Here is a 9,888-nt window from a genome sequence, read left to right on the forward strand (position 1 = left end):
CCCCGTACACCGGTGCGTACCCGGGGCTCACACCCACCCGGCATGCAGCGGCTCAGCCTAGCCCAGCGGGGCCGGATCGGGAGCTTCGCACCGCGCCGCTCACCCCCAGTAGCCACGACACCCCCATACAGCGCCCGTTAGCTGCAGGAGACCGTGCCTATGGTAACGGCCCTCCTCATCCCGGGAGAACACGTGACCACCCCCTGCCGACCAATCGCAACAGCTCACCTGCTCCTCCCCGGACCCTGCCTTCCTCCGCCCACTTGAGGGTTGCCTTCTCTACGCCTGCGCACAAGGCCTGCCGGATGCCGCATGAGAAAGAGGAAGTCTGTTCAGAACACATGCGTAGAGGAGGAGGGGGTGCGGAATTTAAAACACGCACGCGTAAAAAGAGACTCGCAGTTGTGTTGCGCATGCGCCCATCCAAGAACGGCGAGCGCGCATGGCTATTACGTAGGTTGTTGCGCGAGGGCGGAAGTGAGAGGCGGAAGGAACTCTACTCCCTGCGCATGCGCAGTGTTGCTCACTGCGGGAAGTAGGGGGCGGGCACCGCCCTGCGGAGGTGAGCGGCGCCGGCAGGTTCCGGGGCGATGGCGAAGAACACGGTGTCGTCTGCGCGCTTTCGCCGCGTGGATGTGGATGAGTATGACGAGAACAAATTCGTGGATGAGGAGGAGGGAGGCGACGGCCAGGCCGGGCCCGACGAGGGCGAAGTGGATTCCTGCCTGCGGCAATATCCTTCCGCCAACGCCGGGGAAAGAGTCCCGGCCCCTGGCGCGGAGGCCAGGAGCGCGAGGGGAGGAGGGGACTGGCCCCCTGCCCTGTTCTGTTCTGTTCTCTGCCGGGCTCCGGGGCGGGGAAGGGTCCCCAGCCCTATACTGAGCCTACCAGGCTTGTAGGATGCCCAGGACACAGGCGGGGGGATAGCTCGCCTGTGTCACCCTGCACTGAGTGTGCCAGGGCTTTGCTGGCCTGGAAAGTTACTGTCCAGGGGGAAGTGGGGAGGAAGATCCTCCATGTCCCCTGCTCAGATTCACCACCGCCCTGTCTCTCTCGAACTAGTCTACCCTGTAAATCTGTGGCTCCCTAGGGTCAGGCTTCAGGTCGGGTAAGGTCAGCCAATACCACCTAGCCCCACAGAATTAAATAAATAACTGTTGTCTTTGAGTGTAAGTACAGGAGTAGGAAACACAGATTAAAACCCAGGTGTGTTGGGTTCTTAAACAACAATAGATTTTCAATTAAATGTGTTCCAAACAATGTAAAACTTCCTAGCATGTCTCTGTCTAATCCCTGGCTTGAGCACCCTGCTATTCATGGAGACCATTGCCCCGTACCATTTTATTTATGTAAGTTAATAGTCAGCTTTTTTTTATTTCCAGTTCTCGGGCGCGTACGCACTTGAGGATGTGGTCTTGTCTGACCTCACGAGAGCTGGAGGGAGGGGCAAAGAGAAAGCCCTGCCCTCAAACCCCTCTTCTTAGGCTTCAGGGTTGGAGGAAGTGTGCGCTCTGTGTGGTTTTCCTTTTATGGGAATAATTGCACCTAGTCCGTGACAATCTAATTGCTTTTCACTTCCACATATTAAAGCATTTCGCTTCAGTAGTGCCCTTTCAAGGCAAGGCTGAACCCCATAGGATTAATGCGTTTTGTGATTCAGTTTTGGCAGTTCCTGGAAGGGGGGGGGGGGACTGAAAGGCAAATTTCTGTGCTCAAAACTGTGAAACCCCTTAAGAAAATTCAAGTGGGAGCTGCTTAGCATCCTTTTCTGTACAGTCAGCAGGAAGCCTGAATTGCCTGTGTCTCTAGAGCATGTTTTGTTCTCCTCCTGGTTCCTGACAATGATGGAGGCAGTCTTGGAATCTCATTGTTCTATAATGAATTCCATCTGTGGCACACATTAGTCATGTCACTTAATGCACTAGTGGGGGAGGTTTTTAGATACCACAGGGGTGGATGCAATATAAGAATCTGAATAGAAAACTCTCCCGAATCATAATCAACTACAGTGTGATGCATTGACTGACAGATTGACCTTTCCTTTCCTGCCGATGTTTAGTCTGGTGTCCTGACTGATGATATTTTTCCAATTTATGTGGCACAGATGTTCCCACTAACAGTTTATTTCAGCAATCACATCATTCTGTATTGTGCAAACAGCCATGCTATATAGCTTGTTGCATGATATTTTGCCACTATGTGTGGTGTTTGGAGATAGAATGGGTCTCATTTGGAATTTCTAAATGTTTCTATTATGGGGATCCTTGTTCTGTGATTGGTGCTCTCCAGTACTGAAAACTGTACCACCTTAGTATTGGTCCCATTGCTTTCAGTAATTGGCTAGTATTTGCTGTCTTATGTTGCATCAACTGAAGTGTTCAGTATGGAAGATGTTCTCTCAGTAACTCCATCGCTGATATTCCTAGTAATGAACAAGTTACATGTGAACCCCACTGTATTGTGACTAGCTCTACTGCTTTCTAGGTCCTTGTTTCCCCATCTTTCCTTAACCATTGTTCACAGGGAACATGATGGCTGCATTGCAGGCAGCCCTGAAGAATCCTCCAACCAACACCAAGAACCAAGCAGTAAAGGTGAAGTAGTCAATAACTCACATTTATATGCCATACTGTGGATGCTTTCCTAATTCTCCTTGCCCTCTATAGATTTCTCACTTCCCCTCTCTTTGAGACTGATTAAGCGTTTCCCTGTTGCCAAACTATACTCTGCCCAATTAGGCCTACGAAAAAGGCCCTAAAACAGTAGGCACTGATTAGCTACTGTGTCCAGTCCATAATTCTAGCTAACAATAAGAACCCAGAAAATATAAGCACTCCTACTTTGGTTAGAGCTTTGACTATACTGTGCACACATACTTGCCTGTCGGACAAGGCTCCCAAAAACTAGTTTTGAGTGTTATGGATGCCCAAAGCAGACTGAAAGATCCACAGATAAGCTATAGGAATCTACCATACTGTAGCCACCCACACAGCTGTGGAGTTCTACTCTAAGCATTCACTCTGTAAGAATATATCTGTAGGATTCCATGTTTGTTTGTAACAGTAGACCAAACTTCCCAGTAAAGATTTTCTCCACCAACTGCCAGCCCTACAAATTTACTTGGGGTTCTGAGAATCACCTAATGATCTTGGTATCAAGGGCGTCATCAAGTAAGAGATTCTGCAGGTAATTTTGCCCTCTTACACATTGTCACAGATGTAACTTTCATTACAATTGCACTGGTGTCATTGATAGTATAATATAAAGACAATGGGGTTGCATAGGGGCTACTGTAATTCTGATGTAGAAGGCAAACAAATTTAACTTGCTGTACCACAGTTAAGTTGCTTCTGCAGGGCTAATGGTAGTAAAGTATTAAAACTTCTGACAGTGAAGTACACATGACTCAGTACACATGGGGCAGATCTGCTGTACAAGGTAGTGCCATTGTACAAAGTGTTTTTTCCACTTGGAAAAATACTTAAAATATGACTGGTGTTGCCAAAGGCTTGGGAAAACCTGCAGATCCGGCAGCTCTGTCTCGTGAGCTTGTTCTTGGCTTTGTTCTTATTTTAGGATATAACCTCCCACCAAATCACTGTTTCTGCTTACTATTTCTGCTACATATCCGAGAAGTATCACTACATCAAATGGCTGCAGGATGTGTCTGCTTACTGGGAAAGATAATGGCTATAATTCCTTTGGGAAGCAACTGCAGACAGTACTTGCTCAGTGGGATTATGCACAAAAGGAATCCATTCTGACAGTTAAGGTTTTTTATATTGCTACCTCTCAGGTGGTGATTGAGTGAACAGAGGAAGAAAATTACTTTGGGGGGTGGGGCGGGGGACGACGATGCTTACAGAATGGGTGATGAAAAGACCTAACCATGCTACACAAATTCTTGATCCTGAAATGGCATCAAGGTCAGTTCTCAAAAAACAGTTACCTGAAACATTTGGTGCTAGCAGTTGTATTTCAGCATGGATGTGACAGTTCAGCTTCTTTTAACTGCGGCTTCAAATGTTTGGGTTGGCCTGTGTAGATTAAGCAATCATGTTACCAGGAACTTTTTCATGCTGGTAATGCTGACCGGGCCTTAAAGATGTTTTCCAAGGATTTTGTAAAACATTATGTACACAGAATTAAAGCGGTAGTTGTAATACAGTAGTCAATGAGGGAAGAGAAGGATAATGCAGAGTAAAGCTTAAGGTATTAGCTGAGCAAAGCTCAGACAGTGCTGAGTAGGGATACTTCTGAAATTTGAGAGCAGACTCCTTTAAGATCACTTCTATTCCACAGCAGAGCTGTCCATCTAGACAAAATGTAAAATAAGAGGTGAGAGGAAAGCCAATCAAACCCTTAGTCCTATTAGTTCCAACTTCTTTTGAACTTTCCTGTGCATGAACATTAACAGTGATAAAGTTCAGTACAGCTCTTATACAGTACTATGGGTGGAGAGTCCTGCAAACAAAAGCCAAGCTTGGTGAGCAGAGATAGAAACCTAGAAGAGAACAAGCTTGTTACAAAGCCAGTGAAGAAAACGAGTCTCTCTTTTTTGAGACTAGCTTCCTTCGCCCAACTGGGCGCTACCTGTTTAACTTATCTAAAACTTAATTTCAAATTAATTACATATGTTAGCTGTAAATTGAAATTCATTTAGAATTACAGATGTGTGTAGCAAAGTCAGTTGAGGTCATGCTGTCATAGGGCAGAGGTGCACAGTACGCTTGACAACTTGGTATGTGTTTGAGCTGCCTTAACCGAACATTTTTGTATTGTTAAGAATAGAAAAGTTCTACCTCCCAGAGTTGAGAGATCATTAACATTTGGCCACAGACCATGTCCGTATCGATCAGCTCAGTTCCAGGTTGACTTTTTCCCTTGTTTACAGGATCGTGCAGAAAACATTGTTCTGAAAGTCCTCATCTCTTTCAAAGCCAATGATATTGAAAAGGCAGTACAGTCTCTGGACAAGAATGGAGTTGATCTGCTAATGAAATACATCTACAAGGGGTTTGAGAGCCCCTCTGACAACAGCAGTGCTGTGTTACTGCAGTGGCATGAAAAGGTGTGTTAAGTCTCAGTCGCATTTGGCCTGATAATTTGCATTAGCAGAGACCCTTACATCCATGACTCTGTCTTGAGTCCAATAAGAATCATCCTTCTTCCTCTTAAAATTCCAGTGTTCATATTGCAACAGTTGGGGTGGGAAGGACAAGGTTCCCCAGGGAACCATGTGAAATTAATGCACACTTTCTACAGCATATTGATGCATGCAGACTTTAGAGGTGAAGTTTGATCATGTATTAGGTAAGAATGAAAATGAGCCATTGCATATTTCCTAGAAACTGTCATCTTGCACTGAGGCAGTATAATCTAAGGTCAAAGTTGGGGATTTAGCTGGGAATAGAACCCAAGTGTCCTGACTCCCCCAGTGAATCTGACTTGTGCAAGTTATCTAATGCCTGAATCCATTTCCCCATCTATAAAATGAATGTAGTAATGCTTCCCTATTGCAGAATGCTGATGTTTAGTGTCTGTAGAACACTTTGAGATGTTCAGATGAAACGTACTGAAGTCCAAGTAGTAATTGTTTGTCTGTGGTTATTGTGTTATCGGTTAATTTGTATTAACTAAAACAACGAGGAGTACTTGTGACACCTTAGAGACTAACAAATTTATTTGGCCATAAGCTTTCGTGGGTTAAAACCCACTTCATCATATGCATGGAGTGGAAAAAACAGTAGGCAGGTATATATACACAATACATGAAAAGATGGGAGTTGCCTTACCAAGTGGGGGGTCAGTGCTAATGAAACAGCTCAGTGGAAGTGGGCTATTCTCACAGTAGAATACCAAGGGAGGAAAATCACTTTTGTAGTGGTAATGAGGCCAATGTAAACAGGGTGGCCTGTTTCAAACAATAGACAAGAAGGTGAGAGTATCAGCAGGGGGAAATTAGTTTTTGTAGTGACCCATCCACTCCCAGTCTTTATTTAGGCCTAATTTGATGGTGTCCAGTTTGCAAATTAATTCCAGTTCTGCAGTTTCTTGTTGGAGTCTGGTTTTGAATTTTTGTTGTTGAAGAATTGCCACTTTTAAGTCAGTTATTGAGTATTATTACTTTAAGTCTGTTATTTGTATTAACTGTTACTTCTCTGTTTTCAGGCTCTCGCTGCTGGAGGTGTAGGGTCCATTGTCCGTGTCTTGACTGCCAGAAAAACGGTTTAAGTTCAGCAGCCAGTGACTGCCTGCCGTGGGTGTGCAAAATGCTGGTACAATGACCAAAACAACCAAATGCCACTGCTGCCCTGGGGGTAGCATCTGTCTCTCAGCTTGCCTTCTTGCTTCCTCTTTCATATCTATGACAAAATATGCATATCTGATTTCCTTTTGCTGTTTGGGTAATAATAGAGGTGCCATTTTATTTCTAATAGGAGTATTTGGTACTCTCAAAAGCATTTCAGTGACATATACACAAGTCTTTGTGTAAGATGATTTGCATTCATGTATTATCATGCCAGATTTTGACCTGACTTTCCAAGCAGATACTGAGGGACTCAGGGCAGTGTCTTAATTCTTTAGCTAACCAGGCAGTGTTCAATGTAAGCTGTATGTTTGAAAAGATGGTGCAGCTATTAATGGAAACTGGACTATGCTTCTCCTGGTCAAACTCTGAACCCTACAGCACAAGTACAGTAGAAGAACAAGCTCTGGCTCAGAAAAGAACCAGAATATCCATCCAGTGAGTTGAGTATTTTTTCCTATCTCACATTTATGGTTTATCTTGGTTTCCTTTGATCATTCAAGTCTTGGGTCCACAATGGGAGAGTCACACTGTTGTAGAATTGTCTAAGGCATCACAAAACAATTGTATGACGTATTTAAGGATGAAGGTCCATTTCCCCTGGGCTTGAACCTAGTGAAGCTTTCCTTTTTTGGACCTGAGATCCTGATGAGGAAAAGTAGAAGGGGCTGTTATACAGTTAAATCCCATTGCAGCATGTTGGGGCGGGGGGCAAAAAGTGATTGTAGCTAACACAATGTAGTAGCTGCCTTTTGGTAATCTGAGAAATGCAGACTGGTGCCTAATGTGTCCATTGCAAAGTCCCTTGATCAGTGTTAAGGTACATGGGATCCAGAAGAGATTAATTTCTGATCCCAACAGGTACACATTCCATGTTATATTTCAGTACAAAGTGACTTGGGTGAATCAAGTCAAGTCCCAAAAAAAGACAGGTGCTTTTTAAAATAAAAAATTTCCAAAGGCCCAGTGCATCCCAGCCCAGGGCTAACCTTGAATGTGTATGACCAGGAGCAAAGCCAGCCTGTGTCTTACATTCACATTTTTACACCAGTTCAGCTGTGTAAAACTGGTGAGGAACTTGTGAAAATCTTTGCTGTTTTTTGATACCTGCTTTTTTTGTAAAATGATAAAGATCAGAAAATAAATTGTCACTGAATATTTACTTAATGTTTCAAATTCCTTGGTGTTAACTGTTCTGATAGCTTTATCGCTGAATTTGGGAAATTCACACACTAACAGAAGGAAATTGAGGAAGGAAAAAAGCAGAAATAGTCACCCAACTTCTGCCCTTCACCTCCAGTCTTTTTCCTGCCAAGGTTGTTTCTGCAGCAGCACTTTGCATGTGTAAGTAATCGTAGGCCTGGATCTTCCTGTAGAAATCTTGAATGCTCTACCTAAATCAAGATATGTGGACACCAACACTATTCAAAAAATGTAGCTGGCTTTTCCAACTTCATTGGGTCCTTTTTTGCACACTGACATATCTGCAAGAACGATGAAGAGCTTTTAAAACTCATTCCCCCACCCTATTTTCCTTATGAAAAACGATTAGGTAAGAAAGTAAAGGGGAAAAAAAAACAATAGCTCCTGAAGTCTCATTCTCGTTAGCTCCTGCTTTTTTTTTTTTTTGGCTTGCATTTTTTTTAAGTGCTGAAAACTTTGTGGCTACTTCATGTCTAAGTGGATTTATTTGAATATTTTCATCCTGCCCTAATGCCCAAAGAAACACTCCATCACTGAGCGGTGGATTGCACTCAGTACAAGGTTACACTGTAACTTTGAAGTGCTGATGCATAGACTGTAGTTGCTCTCTGAATAGGACTTAGGCCATTTCAGTGACTAATGATTTGGGTGCATCCAGTTTTTGGTGCCCAACTTGACAGTTTTAAAGGGGCCTAATTTTTCAAAGGCAGGCACTTTCTGACAGTCAAGGCTCAAAGATGCCTTAAGTGAGGCAACCAAAGTTACTAGTCACTTTTGAAACTTACATCTAGAATCTACAGTTTTCATGCCAGTACTAAGTTCACATTTAGTTGTTAATTGGAGTTTGGGGAGAGAAGTCATAAATGTGCACGTAAGGATGAGGAATAATGACATTTGTTCCACTAGCAAAAAAGCTTTCCAAGCTATATTTGCATTGAGTAAATAAGTCCAATTTGTTAGGATTGTCAGTGTTTGCTCAACAGTGGTCTCTGCAGCTAATTACAGCTCTTCATGTAACTTCGCTCTCTCCCTACCAGTTCCATTGCTCTGTTTGGAGAGGGGGAGATCACAACCCTGCACTCAAGCAGTTACCTATTTATTCTGCTTTTTCTGAAGTCAGTCTGAGGCACCCAGCAGTGATTTGCCCCATTGCTAGTATCCACCACCTAATTCAGGTTGTCTTAAAACCAAGATGTATTGACAAATTACAGAAAGAAAAAACACAAACAAGAGGGCTAGGGACAAAATACGTTGGCTAGTCAAACACTACAGAAAGTTTTGGTAATCCGGGCCAAGTTCGTGTTGCACAGTGTTAAGATACAAGTCTGAATATGGCAAAATCAAGTTTCTCTCTCCCATCCTAAAGTCTGTTTCCTTTTCCCAGTTCAGTGTGTCTCACAAAGAAAAGGTGTTAACTAAATCATCTCACTACTTATGGGGAACAGATCTCTGCCCTATTTAACATACACAAAAACAAACATCCTACCAGAATGATGTACTACATATTTTATCTATGGCTTGTTTCAATCCCAAGCAGGTCTGGACAATAGACATTATTCCCATTTCCACTAGTTCATGCACTGTCAGTCTCTTGCTCATTTTAATGATATAAGTTATTTAGGCATGACTGCAGTACATTTGATTCATAGAAATCTATAAATCCTATTCAGTTATAGCTGTCTTTAAGGTCCATGTAAGGAGCTGCATAAGGAAGCTTATTACTTAAAGAACACTGCTCTTCCTAGGTCATGGTGTTAATAAAGAGGAAAAACCCAGTATTGAAATTACGCAGCTTGCATTTGAGCGGTTGAGAGAGAAAGATGATGTAAAGCACGACAAGGTCACATCAGTCCTGACATGCAGAAGATGACTACAAAATTCCAGCTGTACTGAGTAATAAGAGGGCAGGGGTGTGTGTGGTCCTTGTAGATAATCAGCTGAACATGAGTTCCAAGTGTGATGCTGTGGCCAAAAGAGCGAATGCATCCTGGGATGCCTAAACAGAAGAATCTTGAGTAGGAGCAGAAAGGTTATTTTACTTCTGTATTTGGCACTGGTTTGACAACTACTGGAATGATGTGTTCAGTTCTGGTGCCCACAATTCAAGAAGGATGTTAATAAATTAGAGAGGGTTCAAAAAAGAGCCACAAGAATGATTAAAGGATTAGAAAACACGCTTTATAGTGGTAAACTCAAAGAGCTGAATCTATTTAGCTTAACAAAGAAAAGGTTAAGAGGTGACTTGATTACAGTCTGAGTATCTACATGGAGAGCAAATATTTAGTAATGGGCTCTTCAGTCTAACCAAGAAAGGTCTAACACGATCCAATGCATGGAAGTTGAAGCTAGACACATTCAGACTGGAAATAAGGTGT

At 43.2% G+C, this 9,888-nt stretch overlaps 1 protein-coding gene across 1 annotated transcript; it reads left to right on the forward strand.

Annotated features, from left to right (window-relative positions):
- Positions 1-511: 511 nt before the first annotated feature.
- On the forward strand, positions 512-7,473 carry ARPC5 (actin related protein 2/3 complex subunit 5). The gene is made up of 4 exons (XM_065409011.1): positions 512-733; positions 2,522-2,594; positions 4,895-5,071; positions 6,172-7,473. Exons 1-4 carry the CDS (start codon positions 591-593, stop codon positions 6,232-6,234), a joined length of 456 nt encoding a protein of 151 aa, XP_065265083.1. The 5' UTR covers positions 512-590; the 3' UTR covers positions 6,235-7,473.
- The last annotated feature ends 2,415 nt before the right edge of the window (positions 7,474-9,888 follow it).

Source organism: Emys orbicularis, chromosome 8 (assembly GCF_028017835.1).
Source record: "Emys orbicularis isolate rEmyOrb1 chromosome 8, rEmyOrb1.hap1, whole genome shotgun sequence".
NCBI lineage: Eukaryota > Metazoa > Chordata > Testudines > Emydidae > Emys > Emys orbicularis.